This window comes from Lithobates pipiens, unplaced genomic scaffold (assembly GCF_037356315.1).
Source record: "Lithobates pipiens isolate NorthernLeopardFrog02 unplaced genomic scaffold, aLitPip1_a1.2 Scaffold_1, whole genome shotgun sequence".
Taxonomy (NCBI): domain Eukaryota; kingdom Metazoa; phylum Chordata; class Amphibia; order Anura; family Ranidae; genus Lithobates; species Lithobates pipiens.
In genome coordinates, this window is record NW_027507685.1 from 145,818,934 (window position 1) to 145,839,003 (window position 20,070).

General features: G+C 44.8%; 1 protein-coding gene across 1 annotated transcript in view; it reads right to left on the minus strand.

Annotated features, from left to right (window-relative positions):
- FUBP3 (far upstream element binding protein 3) overlaps nucleotides 1–20,070 on the minus strand; it is a gene marked incomplete at its 5' end in the record, with an annotated part of 63,639 nt that overhangs the window by 18,828 nt on the left and 24,741 nt on the right. Inside the window, 2 exon segments of the mRNA XM_077478141.1 lie at nucleotides 611–684; nucleotides 1,913–2,073. Of these exon segments, the coding sequence (XP_077334267.1) occupies nucleotides 611–684; nucleotides 1,913–2,073 (235 nt within the window).

Below are 20,070 nucleotides of genomic sequence, written 5' to 3' on the forward strand. Positions count from 1 at the left end.
TAGCTCTTATTCTGTGGAAACTAAAATGTTTGACCCCCCCCCTCCCCCCCTTCTCTGCATTAGTGATCACCAGTACAAAGAGGAGGGAAATCTCCACAAAGGTGACACAGAGCACAAAAAAAATTGGCAGAGGGTCTAACCCATCACTACGCTATCCAAAAATGCAAAATATTTGCATATTTTGGACGGAGCGGGGAAGGGTTAGACTGAGGACAGACACTGCTCCCTCCTAAAATAAGGCCAGGCACTCTCCAGTGTACCATTACTGTGATATATGCTGTGACCACTACATGTTCAGTATGACAGGCCATCTCCAGAGTCAGATGGCAATTTGTTAACTATAGCCAACACTGGCACACAGCACAGTGGCAGACTGTAAATGTGGCCTGGCCCTCGACAGTTCATGGTTATGAGTATTTGCATCTGAGGTTTTCTGTATTTTTTTTTATAGAAGTTTGAAAGGGGATACCCCAGGGACTTTTTTTTTTTTCCCCAAACTGCACCCTTCTTTTACCATTCAGATACATTAACAGTGTAGGATAAGTATGATACTGCACAAATATGAATGAAAGCAGACCCTCCAGGCAGGGATCATGCAAAACCCACTCACTTTTGATGAGGTGTCGCGTGCGGTTGGCTGAATGGACTCTGCCCGTAGCTGCCTGGACCGCTGATTGCCGTGCCCTGGAGGATGAACACAGACATTTTAGTGATAATAACAGCAAAGGAAATGCTTGAGCAATAGATCCTTTATAAACTAGAAGCAATTGTAGTCGGCTGAGCGCAGCTAAGTAGCAACACAAAGGATAGCCAATTTTGTCTTTCAGCATCATTAGCTCTCTTCAGACAGAAGACCTGAAAAGCACATCAAAAGGCCTCTACCAAGGTGTAAAGTACCTGAGTGTGAAATCGGCAGATGCAAGCTGCCCTCTGACTCAAATAGGGCATTATAGAGAAGGGGCGCGGATACTGAAACTTTTCTGTTCCAATGTGAGAAAGCCCAGAAACCAGTATGCAGATTGGGAGTCATTTAAAGCTTCTCACTTTCTATTAAAAAAATAAATAAAAAATCTGACACTGTAAAGGATGAACAGAACCAAAATTGAAAAAGTCCCAAGTCCTTTTCTGCATATTTTCTCTAGGTGACTGACAAACCATGCTAAAAGCACAAGTGTCAGTTTGAGAGCCAGGCAGGTCTGAAGTAACACCTTGATGAGTTTTAGACCCCCTAATAGCTGTGAGAATGAGAAATGTTGATAGCAGCATTATAGATCTGAACCAGGGGAGGGTGTATTGGATCTCTGGAGTGACCACTTATAAAGGGTCCTCCTCTACAACATGCTGGCAGGGGATGGCTGTTTTTACTTCAAATGCAGCTTTCTAAACTAGTGCAAGACTGCACACCTTTTATTTTTTAATGACCCTCGATTGTATTTAGCCAATTTAGACTGAAAGTTCAGTTGGGATTTAAAGACTGCTTTAGCCCAGGTGGGAAACAGAGCGATTCCAGCGCCGGTTGCCGCATCACATCTCTTTCGCAGACAGTTCACAATGCCTTCTGTGAACTGCTGTGGGTGTCAATACAATGTTAATGTATTCGGTAGATCGGTTCAGATCGCAGTGAGACAAGAATTGGATCACATGGGTGAGAACACCCACGCGATCCGATTTCAGTGTGGGGGGGATGGGGGCGGTTACTAGTCCCTGCACCTTTTTTGTGCAAAACCAATGCGAGTTCAGCCATACAAAACTGTATAGTTGAACTCGTATTGCACAGACATTGGCACTGCAGTGCGGGTGGGAATCAAATGCGGCGATGCTTGTGTTCGCTTAAGCGGGAACCTAGGCTTAGGGATGCATAGCTGAACCAGCATCCGAACCTGTTCAACCCTTTATCTGTTTGTAGACTTACCCCTACTTTCTCATCAATGAGATGCCTGGCCATCTCAATCTGCTGTGGGATGCCTCGGATGGTGAATATCCGGATGCTGGGGTCTGTGTTGGGTGGGGGGTTCCTCTGAAGCTCCACATGGGCCCCAGATTGCTGGTTGATGCTTTTGATATTTTCACCACCTGTGAGAAAAGATGATAAAATACAAAGTGGATTAGTCAACCGTACATAAAAACTGGACCTTGCCTCAACTTTAAATCCCCCCCCCCCCCCCCCCACCATTTTATTTAACAAACTCCGGCTCTCCTGTGCAAACCGCCATAGGTGTACGGCGGTCTATGCAAGATGGTGTGCGCGCGCCCCCTGCTGGAGCATGCCCACGGGATTACTGTGTACAAGGGGAACTGCCTATGTAAACAAGGCAATTCCCCGTTCTGTCTAATGACATGTCAGATCTTCTGTTCCTAGTGATTGGGAACAGCGATCTCTCATGTCCGTCGTAGCCCATCCCCCTTACAGTTAGAACACACTTAACCCCTTGATCGCCCCCTAGTGTTAACCTCTTCCCTGCTCGTGTCATTTTTACATTGATCAGTGATATAAAAATGCAATGATCAATGTAATAATGACACTGGTCCCCAAAGTGTCATTTGGGGTCAGATCTCTCTGCTGCAATGTCACAGTCAAAAAAAATAAATAAAAAAAAGTCCCTACATCTATCCCGTAGTTTGTAGATGCAATAACTTTTATGCAAACCAATCAATATACGCCTATTGCGTGTTTTTTTTTTTTTTTTTAACCGAACATATGTAGAATATAGAACGCAAAAAATAATAAAACGCAGAGGCGATCAAATACCAAACAAAAGAAAGCTCTGGACCGGTCATTAAGGGGGCAAATCCTTCTGGGTCTGAAGTGGTTAATACATAAATCAGAAAAAATTAACTGAATGCAGACAAAACAATGTAAGCAATGTAACATGTACTATCCTTTGTTTTCAGATGTTATGTAATTTTTAATAGGTCTTTTTATATGACTTTGACATGATGCTGCAGAGCAAAAAGTGTAGTTGCTGACTTTTAATAAACAGACACTTACCTGTTCCACGGTCCAGCGATGCGGCCAAACGGGGTGTCGCTCCTCTCCATTGCCACTCTGGCAATGGCCACTCACGGCCGGGCATGCGAGTGGCTCTGCGCTCCCGGAGTGGATAGGCGATCTCCTGGGACTTGCTGCGTGTCCCAGGAGCTCGCCTAGAGGGTGGGGTCGCCTTGGCGGTCCCTGGGAGGAAGGAGGAAGTGCCCCTGTGGCATGTAAAGGGGTGAGGAGTGCTTAAAGCAGAAGTTCCATTTTTGGGTAGAACTCTGCTTTAGCAAGACTCGTGGCCACTCATTAAAATTAGTAGAAAAGAGGTTTAACCTTAAACTAAGTAGAGGGTTCTTTAATGTAAGAGCCGCAAGGATGTGGAATTCCCTTCCACAGGCAATGGTCTCAGCAAGAGCATCGATAGTTTCAAGAAATTATTAGATAAGCACCTGAACGACCACACACATAGGTTGCACTGGATGGACTTGTCTTTTTTCAACCTCACCTACTATGTAACAGGTAATACTACAAACGTGAGAAATTTATAGATCTTTAACCTCTTCTCACCTGTGCTGTAGTCCAAAGATTGCTATAGCACGGGCTCACACTGCCGGGGTGTTTCTATGGATGTCCTGTGATCGTGCTGCCCACATAGGCAGGGATCTGTGGTCACTGTGTCCTTAGGACACAGCTGATTACAAATCGGGATAAAGAGCCAAATCACAGTGGCTCTTTAGCATTTGACCAGTTGTGTCCAATGACAGCTGACCAGTTTATACAGGAGTTGCCTGTGATCAGCAATCCTCTCCACATGCTAAAGCTGCACAAATGTTAAAGAATAGAGATCATGATTCTACCCCCCTCAATCTCAAACACAGCATTTTCCCAATTTGGCAGCCTTTCAAATTTAGTTTAGGCAGCGATCAAGAGAAACATTGTATAAATTTAGTTCTTTAGATCAAAGGAATGAACTTCAGTCTGTAAATGAAGCCAGTTTAACCACTTAAATACTAAACCTTTTTCTGACTATTGTTGTTTACAAGTAAAAATTACTTAGAACACCGAAGCATTTGATTTTTTTTTTTTTTTTTTTTTTTTTTTTAGCAGAGACCCTAGAGAATAAAATCTTGGTTGTTGTCACAGTTTATGTCACACTGTATTTGCACAGCGATCTCTCAAATGCATTTTTTTGGAAAAGATACACTTTAATGAATTTAAAAAAACAAAATATGTAAAGTTAGCCCAATTTTTTTTTTTGTACAATGTGACAGATGAGGTTTATGCTGTGAGAATTGTGATCTTTATTCTAGGCAAAAATAAAAATAAAAATTGTGATTCTCATTTTGGCCAGAATTGTGCAGCTCTACCTTACGCTGACACCAAGTGAGAAGAGCCAATAACCGACAAATCCATACAGGGGATATCTACACTGATAATCAGGGCACTGATTGGTGCAGCTTTAGCAGTGCCCACCAGCGATGCTTGTTAGTGCCTCCTCATAAGTGAAGGAGAAAAAAAATGACATTTAGGAAATGTAATGACAAAGAAAATGTTTATTTTTTTTTTAATTTTCTGTTTTTTTTTTTGCATTTATCAATAAAAGTGGTGGTTAAAACACCTCCAAAAAAAAAAAAAAAACCTGAAAGCTTAAAAATTGGTGTGAGCAGGAAGCGGGTGAAGGTGCCCAGTAGGCAAGTGGCTAAGCAACATTGTGGAGGAGGAAGCCATTTTCTAAAGGGGTCTTGCTCTTGTGATACAAAACTAAAGATTGTATACCTAATGGAGGTCATACAGTCCCAGAAAACAAGTTTCCACAAGGTGCTGTGTACTTTGTACTGCTTTGATACAAGACATCCATCACTCACATGGGCGGGAGGTTTACGACTATCATGTGTATTTTGTGGCCGTTGATATCGCAGGATTTACTGTAAATCAACACAATTTTGCCAAGCATTGCCTTCATTTAAAAGATTTTCTCAATCTAGAACCTGTGGATTTATGTGGCACCTGACACTTCCATGCCCCCCCCCCCCCCCCCACAACTGGACCGATTCATTTATTTTTTGTGGTTCTACTGATTAAAGGAACATTCCTTCCTATGCTCATAGCACATGAATGAATACTCTAGACTACATGGGCAGTTCTATCAGATACTTTTACATTAAAGCTAGATTTGGCTGCCTCTACGGGGTGCGGCTCAGACACAATGTATGACCTCTAAACTTTCGGAAAAGCATCTGTACACCACAAAGCCAAACAGACTGCAAGACATAGCATATGGTTGAAGTGAACTATAGACGTGTGAATGGGGTACGGATAATCGATTAAAGCATAACCTTTCAATTCCATCCTCCCCCAAAACTGGCAGAACATGAAGTACACCAGTAAAATGCAATACGGCATAAGAAACAGCAGGGGGCACACTGTACGCAATCTATGAAACCTCCATATCCATAGTGGCAAAGTGTTCCACTGCGCTGACCATTGAGTGAAGCAGAACATGTTTGTACCAAGTTACTGAACCGTTAACCTATATTTAACATGACCCGAGCACTTAGCATAAGCATTGAAATTAACCCTTAAACTGTAAACCTAATTTCTGCCATTTTTTCGAAGCTATGTATGAATAAAGTAGTGTTTTATCTTCTGTGTTATAGTTGGCTGTAACCCCACTGGGGAGATTCCCAACCACCTTTTGTCACGGTGATCCCAGAGCTAAAAAATGATGGGCAAAGACAAGACAGACAAGCACAAACACCATACAGAGTTTCTAGCCACTCAACTCTACTAAAAAGTGTACCACATTAACCAAAAAATAAAAATAAAAAAAGACGGCGCTGCCCTTTTAGCAATACAGCCTCAGCATGGAAACATGGCGTTTACCAGCTGCCCTTTTAAGGTTTAACACCACCCTTTAGTAAACAGAAAATGAATGCACTTGGTATACAATATGTACGATACCGAATATGGAAGCACGCCACCTACCCTTCAAGGGGTAAATGAAATTTCGGAAGTTTCTGGGATTGTCTTATTGCATCCATCATGGCATAAGCAACAGCTCCCAAATGACACATAGTGGGAAAAGCAGAGGAGGATAGTGAAGAGTTAAGATCGCCACAGAGGGATTGATATCAAACTGCATGAAGGCTGCTTTGTCAGTCGCATCCATCTAGTAAGAGCACACTGCACCTGGGGTGTACAGCTGGCACTTACCACTGATTGTCAGAGGTAGAAATAACCACTTATTTTACATGGTGAACTCAGAGGTGATTGGGAATCTCTTCTAGCAACACCTTCCAGCAATTTTTCCCTCCATCGTATAGGGACTATTTATATTTTTAACTGTCTAGCCATTATACTGCCCATCTCTTTTCATTGTTCATATCGTTCGCTTTCGATACAGGAAATATATACTAATGGTAGTATAATCACCCACATGAACGTATTGCAAAACATATCAAGCACATTGTTTGCATTCCATTTCATCCCAATGAAGGGTTGAGTGCTTCCATATTGGGTATCATAAGCAGCATTCAAAGAAAAGAAGGAAATGGATGGTTATCCTAGGGAGAGAGGGAGGTCTCATCGGTGCCTCCTGAGGGGTTCCAGAGCCTAAGGGATGGTGGCTTCCTCCCAAATGAATAGCCAAACACCGCTCAGAGTATGTAAAAACTGGGTAAGTTGGGGAAATCTAGAAGAAACTATAGCAGGGATATGCAATTAGCGGACCTCCAGCTGTTGCAAAACTACAAGTCCCATCATGCCTCTGCCTGTCATGCTTGTGGCTGTCAGTCTTGCTATGCCTCATGGGACTTGTAGTTTTGCAACAGCTGGAGGTCCGCTAATTGCATATCCCTGATCTATAGTGTAGTATGTTTTTAAAATTAGATGTGTTTATTTAAACAAAGTCAGGTACTCACATTAAGACATCACAATCGTGCAGTGTATCAAAACGAGCGGAGAGCTTGCAATGAGATCATCGTTCTGGTGTCTGTATTCAGCGCATGTTGTCACCGCCATGTAACTTGGGTATTGTTTGACCCATACGGTGGCTGCTGCACCATATGTATTGTCATAGCTAACTCGACAGTAGTGTGGGAATATTTACTTTATCATTAAGGTAATAAATGTCTAGGCATCAGTATCGCCCCCTCACAATCCCCCCCCCCCCCCCACTTACCTGAGCCCTCAGACGATCCAGCGCTGTGCCTGTCTGCAGCTCTCCTCTCCCCTCGCTTCCTGGTCTCACAGGTTTTGTTGAGACAGCGGGTGCCATTGGCTTCCCCTGCTGTCAATCAAAGTTAGGGTCTATAGATGCAGACAGCAAGGCTTGGGAACATGCATGCATGAGGGACCCTATAGAAAGCATTTACAGTCACTTTAAGCTAAGAAAAGTAACCTGCATTTCAAAATCAGTAGATCTTTTGATATGAGTATATGCGGTTTTGAGCACATCTTAGGATTGCCTGTAAAAGCTGCACTTGGCCATGATCATTACAAACTTTTTATTGTTCAATTTAACTGAACAATAGGCCTATGGGGTGCTGGGCCAAGCTCCACATTTTTAAGAGAAGTTTAAGAAGAATTTCAGGTATGGATATTTTATACATAATTCCATTGGAACAATGTAAATGTGTATACAGCATACCTGGCTGATGCCCCTGGAAGCTGTAAATCACTGTACTACACACCGCTACTTCACCGATTTTCACTTTTTTCTGTGTTATGTGGCTGCGCTTCTGCTTGCTGAACACAGGTGGTTAGATTTCTCAGCACAGGTGCCATTCAGGGAAAGCTTTGCATTTCCTGAATGAATGCAAAGAGTTCTCTGATTGGATAAAGTAGAGAGGCTCGGCAACGACCAAACACTCTCCACCTCATGCAATCAGGGAATGGTTTGCATTCATTTGGAAGATGCAACAAATTCTCTGAATGACGTTGTTGCAAAGCAGCTGACTATCTGTGTTCACAATGCAGGAGAGCAGTCCCTTAGCACAGGACCCGGAAACAAGTGGAGATCACTGGAGTAACTATGCATATGTCAGCGATTTGACACCATACACTAGCCAGGTATGGTATATACATATTATCAAAGGTCCAAGCCTGGAATTATTCTTTAAAACCCAAATGGAAATTTATTTTTGCCTCATTTAAGTCCAATTTAAGATACATCTTCCTAAGCCATCCTGTAGTGCAGGGGTGTCCAAACTTTTTTCAAAGAGGGCCGGATTTGATGAAGTGAACATGCGCGAGGGCCGACCATTTTGCCTGACATTCTTTGAATCGTTAAAATTCGGCTCTAATACACTGCCCAACAAGAATTCTCTTGCCTTTGTGGCTGTGTGTGGGAAGAAATGAGCTTGGGCGTATTTGTACATACTGTATTAATTGGCGTATAACACGCACCTTCACTTTAAGAGGGAAGTTTCAGGAAAAAAAAATGTTTAAATAAAGAACTGTGAAGCAAAATAATGGTCAGTGCCCACCAATGCAGCCTAATCAGTGCACATCTGATTCAGTGACCCACCTTTGCCAGGAACACACCCAACACAGCCAGGAATGCACTCACCATAGCCAGGAATGCCCCCACCATAGCCAGGAATGCCCCCACCATAGCCAGGAATGCCCCCCCATAGCCAGGAATGCCCCCCCCCATAGCCAGGAATGCCCCCCCATAGCAAGGAATGCCCCCACCATAGCAAGGAATGCCCCCACCATAGCAAGGAATGCCCCCACCATAGCAAGGAATGCCCCCACCATAGCAAGGAATGCCCCCACCATAGCCAGGAATGCCCCCACCATAGCCAGGAATGCCCCCACCATAGCCAGGAATTCCCCCACCATTGCCTGGGACGCAGCACCATTGCCTGGGACGCAGCACCATTGCCTGGGACGCAGCACCATTGCCTGGGACGCAGCACCATTGCCTGGGACGCAGCACCATTGCCAGGAATGCCTCCCCAAATGCCTCACCATTGCCAGGAATGCCTCCCCAAATGCCTCACCATTGCCAGGAATGCAGCACCATTGCCAGGAACGCAGCACCATTGCCAGGGACGCAGCACCATTGCCAGGGACGCAGCACCATTGCCAGGGACGCAGCACCATTGCCAGGGACGCAGCACCATTGCCAGGGACGCAGCACCATTGCCAGGGACGCAGCACCATTGCCAGGGACGCATCACCATTGCCAGGGACGCAGCACCATTGCCAGGGACGCAGCACCATTGCCAGGGACGCAGCACCATTGCCTGGGACGCAGCACCATTGCCAGGAATGCCTCCCCAAATGCCTCACCATTGCCAGGAATGCAGCCCCATTGCCAGGAATGCAGCACCATTGCCAGGAACGCAGCACCATTGCCAGGAATGCAGCACCATTGCCAGGAACGCAGCAACATTGCCAGGAACACAGCACCATTGCCAAGAACACAGCACCATTGCCAGGAATGCACTGACGAGCGCCAAAGGAGAATCTCCTGTTTACACGGCGGCTTCTTTAATAGAAAGTCCCGCCTCCTTTGATGGACAGAACAGTCGTCCAATGGCAGTGCAGGAGAAGGACTTCCTATTACAGAGGCCGCCCGTAAACAGGAAATTCTCCTGTGTACGGCGCTCGGTCTTGTCCTCCCTGTACCTTCCGAAGCATATATATCTTTTGTGGCCCCGGCGCTGGGAGATCGTCGGGGGCCACAAAAGATATGTATGTCCAAATAACCAGGCGGGCCGTTCAAAACCGGGCCGTGGGCCGCAATTGGCCCGCGGGCCGGACTTTGGACATGCCTGCTGTAGTGTAATGGATCAAGGTCAGTTTCCTCTATGAGCTAAGCTTATATCCTGCCCTTTTTCCTGGCTTGTTATCTTCTTGGGCACTAGTCCCCTTGACCACCCCCAATGAGTTCTTCTGTCTCTGGATCCTATGAGAGAGGATCCAGCTGCTGGAAGTGTTGCCTCCACCAATAGGAGATGTCCACATCATGCAACCAGTCATGTGGCAGCCAAAGGAGGATCTCAGTATATAAAACAGAAAATAGCAAGATTGTCACGTGACCAAGGATTCAGGTAAGTAAAATAGTCAATTTTCTTTTTCACACCCGCAGACTTCCAACATTATGGGAGTTTGGCTTTTAAGCGTTGCATTTATTTTCAGATGCAGATTCTATCTGGACAATGTAAACACCACAATAAACAAGATACTCCAAGAAAGACAAAAAAACTCCACATTGTACAATACTCTATTATTTCTATTGCCTTTTATCAGTATCAAACTAAGTGCAGCCTCTGCATTTTTCCAAATTAGCCCATAAATGGTAGCTCTATCAGCTCAACAGGAGAATAAAAAATTGATTATCACTTGTTGAGTAAGTGTGTTAATTGCTGCGGCAATTAGCTTTTTTTTTTATTAGAAGGGGGGGGGGGGGGGGGTGGAGGCTGGTCTGGCACCAGAAATTTCATGCTAGTGATAAAGAAAGCTTAAGATTTCACTGAAGATCCGTGGTGACCAACTGCGATTTTATAAAAACTATAATAATAATAAAAACACATTCAGGTCTGCTAGCCCTTAACCACTTGCTTACAGGGCACTTAAACACCTTCCTGCCCAGACCAATTTTCAGCTTTCGGTGCTCTCACACTTTGAATGACAATTACTCAGTCATGCAACACTGTACCCAAATGAATTTTTTGTCCTTTTTTTCCCACAAATAGAGCTTTCTTTTGGTGGTATTTGATCACCTCTGGGGTTTTTATTTTTTGCGCTATAAATGAAAAAAGACCGAAAATTTTGAAAAAAACGCATATTTCTTTGTTTCTGTGACAGAATTATGCAAATTATTAATTTTTCTTCATAAATTTTGGTCACAATTTATACTGCTACATGTCTTTGGTAAAAATAACCCAAATTAGTGGATATTATTTGGTCTTTGTGAAAGTTAGAGAGTCTACAAGCTGTGGTGCGAATCGCACAAAATTGATCACATCTGATGTACTGGTGGCCTATCTCGCTTCTTGTGACCCGAACAAGTCAGGAAAGTACAAATACCCCCCAAATGACCCCTTTTTGGAAAGTAGACATTCCAAGGTATTTAGTAAGAGGTATAGTGAGCTTTTTGATGTTGTCATTTTTTTCCCACAATTCTTTGCAAAATTAAGATTTTTCATTTTTTTTTTTTTTTCTCCACAAAATTGTCATTGTAATAGGTTATTTCTCTCACATGGCATGTGTATACCACAAATGACACCCCCCAAAAAATTCTGCTACTCCTCCTGAGTATTACAATACCATATGTGTGGGACTTTTTCACAGCCTGGCCACATAGAGAGGCCCAACATGCAGGTAGCGCCATCATGTGTTCTAGGAACATAAGTTACACATCTAACTTGTTGACTATTTATTACACTTTTGAAGCACCAGGACAATGACACGTGACACTGATGACAGATGGCACTGATACGTGGCAATGATGACAGGTGGCACTGATGACAGGTGGCACTAATATGTGGCACTGATGACAGATGGCACTAATATGTGGCACTGATGACGCGTGGCACTTATACGTGGCACTGATGACACGTGGCACTAATACGTGGCACTGATGACACGTGGCACTGAAACGTGGCACCGATGACAGATGGCACTAATACGTGGCACTAATATGTGCCACCGATGACAGATGGCACTAATACATGCCACCGATGACGCGTGACACTGATGACAGATGGCACTGATAAGTGGCATTGATGACACGTGACACTGACAACAGATGGCACGTGACACTGACAGGTGGCACTGATGACAAATGGCACTGATACGTGGCACTGATGACAGATGGCACTATGTGGCACTGATGACACGTGGCACTGACGGCAGGTGGCACTGACGGCAGGTGGCACTGACGGCAGGTGGCACTGGGGGCAGGTGGCACTGGGGGCAGGTGGCACTGACGGCAGGTGGCACTGACGGCAGGTGGCACTGACGGCAGGTGGCACTGGGGGCAGGTAGCACTGGGGTGGATGGCACTGGGGGCAGGTAGCACTGGGGTGGATGGCACTGGGGTGGATGGCACTGGGGGCAGGTAGCACTGGGGTGGATGGCACTAGGGGCAGGTAGCACTGGGGTGGATGGCACTGGGGGCAGGTAGCACTGGGGTGGATGGCACTGGGGGCAGGTAGCACTGGGGTGGATGGCACTGGGGCAGATAGCACTGCTGGGGGCGGATGGCACTGCTGGGGGCGGATGGCACTGCTGGGGGCGGATGGCACTTTTTATTTCATTTTTTTTTTTTTTTTTTTTTCCCGGAATCAGAACGGCTGCCGCTGCAGCCGTTCATCTCTCCCCTCTCGCACTGTCTGTGCGAGGAAGGAGAGCGGCGCTGCGAGATGATCTCATATGTTTACATATGAGATCATCTCCCATTGGACACGCCGATCACGCTGTAAACGGCCGCTGTGATTGGCCGTTTACAGCGATCTGTGTTTGCCTGTCCCCGGGGGACACGGCGAACACAGAACTTCCGCGATGCGCGCCCGCGGCGGCGCGCATTGCGGAAGTAAACATCAGGCCGTCCAGGGACGACCGCCCAAACGAACGCGCCTGCTCTACGGCCGTAATTCGGCTATAGGGCGGGCGCGAGGAGGTTAATCCAAAAAGGTGTCCACTTCAGTGTATCAAACCAATATTATGACTTCAATGTGTCAGACTAAAATTCAATGCATTACACAATGCAAACTCTATAAAGCAGTACATGAGATATACAGTGGTGTGAAAAAGTGTTTGCCCCCTTCCTCATTTCCTGTTCCTTTGCATGTTTGTCACACTTAAGTGTTTCGGAACATCAAACCAATTTATACAATAGTCAAGGACAACACAAGTAAACACAAGTAAACACAAAATGCAATTTGTAAATGAAGGGGTTTATTATTAAAGGTGAAAAAAAATCCAAACCATCATGGCCCTGTGTGAAAAAGTGATTGCCCCCCTTGTTAAAACATACTATAACTGTGGTTGTCCACACCTGAGTTCAATTTCTCTAGCCACACCCAGGCCTGATTATTGCCACACCTGTTCACAATCAAGGCATCACTTAAATAGGAGCTGCTTGACACAGTAAGGTCCACCAGAAGATCCTTAAAAGCTACACATCATGCCGAGACCCAAAGAAATTCAGGAACAATTGAGAAAGAAAGTAATTGAGATCTATCAGTCTGGAAAGGGTTATAAAGCCTTTTCCAAAGCTTTGGGAATCCAGTGAACCACAGTGAGAGCCATTATCCACAAATGGCGAAGACATGGAACAGTGGTGAACCTTCCCAGGAGTGGCCGGCCGCCCAAAATTACCCCAAGAGCGCAGCGACGACTCATCCAAGAGGTCACAAAAGACCCCACAACAACGTCCAAGGAACTGCAGGCATCACTTGCCTCAGTTAAGGTCAGCGTTCATGCCTCCACCATCAGGAAAAGACTGGGCAAAAATGGCCTGCATGGCAGAGTTCCAAGGAGAAAACCACTGCTGAGCAAAAACATCAAAGCTCGTCTCAATTTCTCCACAACACATCTTGATGATCCCCAAGACTTTTGGGACAACATTCTGTGGACCGATGAGACAAAAGTGGAACTCTTTGGAAGGTGTGTGTCCAAGTATATCTGGCGTAGAAGGAACACTGCATTTCATAAAAAGAACATTATACCAACAGTAAAATATGGTGGTGGTAGTGTGATGGTCTGGGGCTGTTTTGCTGCTTCAGGACCTGGAAGACTTGCCGTGATAAAAGGAACTATGAATTCTGCTGTCTACCAAGAGATCCTGAAGGAGAATGTCCGACCATCTGTTCGTGTACTCAAGCTGAAACGAACTTGGGTTCTGCAGCAGGACAATGATCCTAAACACACCAGCAAGTCCACCACCGAATGGCTGAAGAAAAACAAAATGAAGACTTTGGAGTGGCCTAGCCAAAGTCCTGACCTGAATCCTATTGAGATGTTGTGGTATGACCTTAAAAAGGCCGTTCATGCTCGAAAACCCTCTAATGTAACTGAATTAGGACAATTCTGCAAAGATGAGTGGGCCAAAATTCCTCCAGGACGCTGTAAAAGCCTCATTGCACGTTATCGCAAACACTTGGTTGCAGTTGTTGCTGCTAAGGGTGGCCCAAACAGTTATTAGGTTTAGGGGGCAATCACTTTTTCACACAGGGCCATGATGGTTTGGATTTTTTTTCACCTTTAATAATAAACACCTTCATTTACAAATTGCATTTTGTGTTTACTTGTGTTGTCCTTGACTATTGTTTAAATTGGTTTGATGTTCCGAAACACTTAAGTGTGACAAACATGCAAAGGAACAGGAAATGAGGAAGGGGGCAAACACTTTTTCACACCACTGTATCTGTATTGTACAACAAATATCAAAGTGCCCTCTCTTGTGCTCAACACTTGCCCCCCCTTTATCTCTCAATTACAGAAAAGTACCCCAGGCTTACAGGTGTCCCCACTGGGTATCATTTATAAAAAAAAAAAAAAAACATTCCATTTCTTTCCTCTTCAATACAGAAAGGTGGTAGTTCTTTTCTCCCTTAGTCTCATATATGGTCTGCCTATGAAGATTGCAAATAAAAACCATATACTGTAATCTGTCTATTAAAACTTTTACCTTAATGCATTCTCTGCATCAAAGAAAGTTCACCTTATGGGAAATGAACAGGAAAAAAAAAGTACATGCATTTTGTCCCGCAAGAGCCTACAAAGTATTGCACCTGCGACCAGTAGATCACTGGTGCAATGCCAGGCTCTTGCAGGCTTGGCAGACAGGTACTGAAGGGCAGGAAGATCAATGAACTACAAGTCTGCTCAGCAGCGCCCTCACAATTCAATGAGAGCTACAAACTGTCTGTCGCAATGGAAGAGGGTAGGGATGCACCAATACCACTTTAACACCAAGTACAAGTACTGAAACTTTTTTTACTCACCGATACCAATCGCCTAAGAAGAGGGAATAGAGATTGTGGGGTGGAAGAGTTAGGATGGAAAATGCTTCCGGGGGGGGGGGTGGGGGGGTTGGGTGTAGGAAGATGGAGGGAATGTGGATGCAACACAGGGAGGGCACAGTGCTGGGGTAAGGAGGGCAGGGCTCAGGTCCATTACATGCTGGCGCATGTTACAGCTGAAATGAGTGTAACATGCTCCTGAAGGTGACGTTAGCGTTTACGGTAAAAATGTATGTATTCTATGCATCGTTACTCTCTCCGTGACATGCCTCATGCCAAGTCCCACGACCACTGCTTTTTTGTTTGCCCATACATACATTAGGGACGGCGGCATGTCATGGTGGTCATGCCAGGTCAGATTTCTTTATCTTATGGATGACCAATAGTTGTCCTGTGGACAGATTCTCCTACATGAGCTATGGATCTCTGCAGGCCCTCCAGAGTTACCATGGGCCTCTTGGCTGCTTCTCCGATTAATGTGCTCCTTGCCCGGCCTGTCAGTTCAGGTGGATAGCCATGTAGTAGGTTTGCAGCTGGGCCATACTCTCCATTTTTGGATGATGGATTGAACAGATGTTCAAAGCTTGGGATTTTTTTTTTTTTTTTATATAACCTAGCCCTGCTTTAAACTTCACCACAAGTTTATCCCTGACCTGTCATGTATGTTCCTTGGCCTTCAAAATGCTGTTTCTTTAACAAACTGCTGAGGGCTTCATAGATCAGCTGTATTTATAGCGAGATTAAATTATATACAGGTGACTATTTACCAATTGACTTCTGAAGGCAATTGGTTCCACTAGAGTTTAGTTAGGGGCATCAGAGTAAAGGGGGCTGAATAGAAAAATGCACGCCACACTTGTCAGCTAAATTTTTTTTACAAACACGTATCTGAAATTTTAATTTAGCCGACACCAACAGGATGGTCTCCCACATGTAAATACCACTTGCTGCTCTTTCTGATCACGTAACTGGTCAATGACTGGGCCATGCTCCACTTAAACAAAAAACTTTCAAAAAAGAATACAAGCAATGCGTTAATAATCTTCCAATGTTAAGCCCGTTGGGCCATTCAAATACAAAGATTTATTCAAGCTAACTTTACTCATCATGGGGTTCCTAGTTTCACACTTAGCAAAAGGAATAGCTCCATACCCTGTGTCTCCATTATTTTGTTATACATTCAACTGTAGCTCACATTTCCAGCTTCTAGTACAGGCATGTCCAAAGTCCGGCCCGCGGGCCAATCGCGGCCCGCAGTCCGGTTTTGAACGGCCCGCCTGGTGTGCTGCGGGATCAGGGCTGTCAAATGAGCCGATCCCCGGCACTGTGTGAAGCTCTGTCGGCTTCAAAAGTGAAAGTAAAGTGCAGAGGAGTGTGCTGTGCTCTCTGCTTCCCCCTACAGTGCAGTACCCGGCTGAATGAGGAAATGGAATGGAAAGGTACTGTACTACAAGCTAGATTCGTTTTAAAAAGGCTTTATTTATGTGTATGTGTGTGTGTGTGCGCATGTGTGTCTGTATGTATGTATGTGTGTACATGTGTGTCTGTATGTGTGCATGTGTGTCTGTATGTATATGTGTGCATGTCTGTCTGTATGTATGTGCATGTGTGTCTGTATGTGTGTGTGTGTGCATGTCTGTCTGTATGTATATGTGTACATGTGTGTCTGTATGTATATGTGTGTCTGTATGTGTGTGTGTGTGTGTGCATGTCTGTCTGTATGCATGTGTGTGCATGTCTGTCTGTATGCATGTGTGTGCATGTCTGTCTGTATGCATGTGTGTGCATGTCTGTCTGTATGCATGTGTGTGCATGTCTGTCTGTATGCATGTGTGTGCATGTCTGTCTGTATGCATGTGTGTGCATGTCTGTCTGTATGCATGTGTGTGCATGTCTGTCTGTATGCATGTGTGTGCATGTCTGTCTGTATGCATGTGTGTGCATGTCTGTCTGTATGCATGTGTGTGCATGTCTGTCTGTATGCATGTGTGTGCATGTCTGTCTGTATGCATGTGTGTGCATGTCTGTCTGTATGCATGTGTGTGCATGTCTGTCTGTATGCATGTGTGTGCATGTCTGTCTGTATGCATGTGTGTGCATGTCTGTCTGTATGCATGTGTGTGCATGTCTGTCTGTATGCATGTGTGTGCATGTCTGTCTGTATGCATGTGTGTGCATGTCTGTCTGTATGCATGTGTGTGCATGTGTGTGTGTGCATGTGTGTGTGTGCATGTGTGTGTGTGCATGTGTGTCTGTATGTATGTGTGTCTGTATGTATGTGTGTCTGTATGTATGTGTGTCTGTATGTATGTGTGTCTGTATGTATGTGTGTCTGTATGTATGTGTGTCTGTATGTATGTGTGTCTGTATGTATGTGTGTCTGTATGTATGTGTGTCTGTATGTATGTGTGTCTGTATGTATGTGTGTCTGTATGTATGTGTGTCTGTATGTATGTGTGTCTGTATGTATGTGTGTCTGTATGTATGTGTGTCTGTGCATGTGTGTCTATATATGTGTGTGTGTGTGCGCATGTCTGTCTGTATGTATGTATGTATGTATGTATGTATGTGTGTGTGTGTGTGTGTGTATGTGTGTGTGTATGTGCATGTGTGTGTGTGTATGTGTGTCTGTATGTGCATGTGTGTGTGTGTATGTGTGTCTGTATGTGCATGTGTGTGTGTGTCTGTGCATGTATGATTGCATGTGTGTGTGTCCGTGTATGTCTGTATGTATGCGTATGTGCGTGTATGTCTGTATGTATGTGCGTGTATGTCTGTTTGTATGTGTGTGCAGCGTGTGTGTGTGTGTGTGTGTGTGTGTGTGTGTGTGTGTGTGTGTGTGCGTGTATGTCTGTATGTATGTATGTATGTGTGTGTGTGTGTGTGTGCGTGCATGTGTCTGTATGTATGTAAGTATATGCATGTGTCTGTATGTGTATGCATGTGTCTGTATGTGTGTATGTCTGTGTGTTACTTTTAATCCAGACCCCCCCCCCCCATTCTTGTACCATCAGAACTGCTTTTGTGGTGCTTGTGTGTGCGATAGCAGCCAGGATTGCTGCTCCTCTGAAAAGCAATCCATATACAGATCGCTTTTCAGAGGCATTTGAAAGGTGGTAAAGAGGCATTATGTTGCCTCCTCACCACCTGTTTTAAGCCCGTAAATGTAGCATCACTATACCGCAACTGTGCAGTCTACACAGTTGCGGGGTAGTTGCAGTGCAGGCCCATTCACCCTGAGCATACCTCCAGCTGCAGCCACAGCATGTGTACACCCCCAGCTGCTCCCTCTGCAGCTAAAGGGGGAGAAGTTGGGGGTGGTAAAAACAGCTTAACCATGTAGTTTTACTGCCCCTCCAATAAGCCCTTGGTTCACATCTGCATGGCTGCATGCTGTGTGTAGGGCAGCCCATGCATTTCAATGGGCTTCCATACCCACAAAAATGCAGGGAAAGAAGTCCCAGAGCTTTTTTTTTTATTTTTTATTGCGCTGCACCAAAAGCACCCCATGTTTCCAATGTGTGGGGTACCATTAAGACTTAACGGTACCCCCAAAGAACAGAGCATTCGTCTGTGTGTCAGGCAAACGAGCGTGACAAAGGCACGAGAATTTTTGTTGGGCCAGGTATGAGTGCTCGAATGACCGAATTTTAATGGTTCAAAGAATGTCAGGCAAAATGGTCGGCCCTCACACATGTTCACTTCATCGAATCTGGCCCTCTTTGAAAAAAGTTTGGACACCCCTGTTCTAGTAGAATACAAGGGGAGGATAATCATTTTGATGTTGCCAGCAGGTTAGGATGACAAAATAATTGCACCAAGTGGCTCCTGTATACAAATGGAGAACACATACAGGATCCACCTCTATGATGGAGATCTTTAAAAGGAAACCCCCCTCCAGTACCATGGGCTATAGACAAAAGGAGGTTCCAACTGAGCTATGCATATATTAGAAATACACATAGGAAGCCATATATTTGTTAATCGCATACACTGGCAACAATTCAAAATTTCTAAGTAGTTCTGTTCTATAAAAAAAAAAACACTACTTATAAACACACAAGACCAGAGAGGCTGAAGAATAAATGGAGCCGTTACTGGTATGTAAATAAAATTACAAATGATTCCCACGGATACAGAGAAACATTTCCACATTTTCTATGAACGCCTGTGAGGTAAAATATCCCAACCATTAGATAGTAATGATTAGCTGCAGGATAAATGTAGCGTAGAGGGGATCTCCCAATCAATTACAGAAGAACACTGCACAGCAGGGACACCCATGTAATCACCTCTAACCTCCAATCTGTCGTCTCATTCAGTGCATGAGGCCGTATAGTCATGAGACTGAATGGACATTTAACAGACTAGAGATAGAGTAGAGCGAGAACAGGGGAGTGAATTGAACTGGCTGCCTAAAAAGAATTATTCTGTTCTTACATTGAGCATTCTTGTTTCCTAAAGCACTAAGATGGGTCTCATCTTCAATGATTCCAGAATTTAAATACATTACAGCCCTAAGCAGTTTTATCCTCTGGTTTCCAGCCAGGCAGATTTTATAGCCTTCTAATGCTCTCATCTTGCCTTAAGCTTTATGGGAGCATGGACTATCCGCATAGGGCTCTGGTTTATAATGCAGGCAGCAGCCCATCTACCTTTTCTGTTAATCCGAGCAGCCTTTTGGCATACCGGTTAAAGCAGAGCTCCACCCAAAAAGGGGAAGCTCCACTTGTTTAATCCCCCCCTCCATCCGCTGTCACCTTTGGCACCTTTCGGGGAGATCGGATACCTCTCAAACCAGGTACCCGCTCCCACTTCTAGGCAAGATTGCCGCAATAGTTGTGCAGCAAACTACGAAATCCAACCCCGCCCCGCCCCCCAACCTATTGGGAGATGCACAAGTGCCATAAGACGGCGCGACCATTCAGAAAGTGCAGCGACATCACGGGATCCTTTAACAGGTAAGTGTGCTTATAGTAAAAGTCAGCAGCTACAGTAGTTTTTTTTTGCACAGCGCTGGAAGCACACCGCTGCCCTTCACATACACTTAAAGGTGTCAGTACCAAACTATTCCATCACCAAAACGACCATCAAAAATTGAATCCGAGTTAA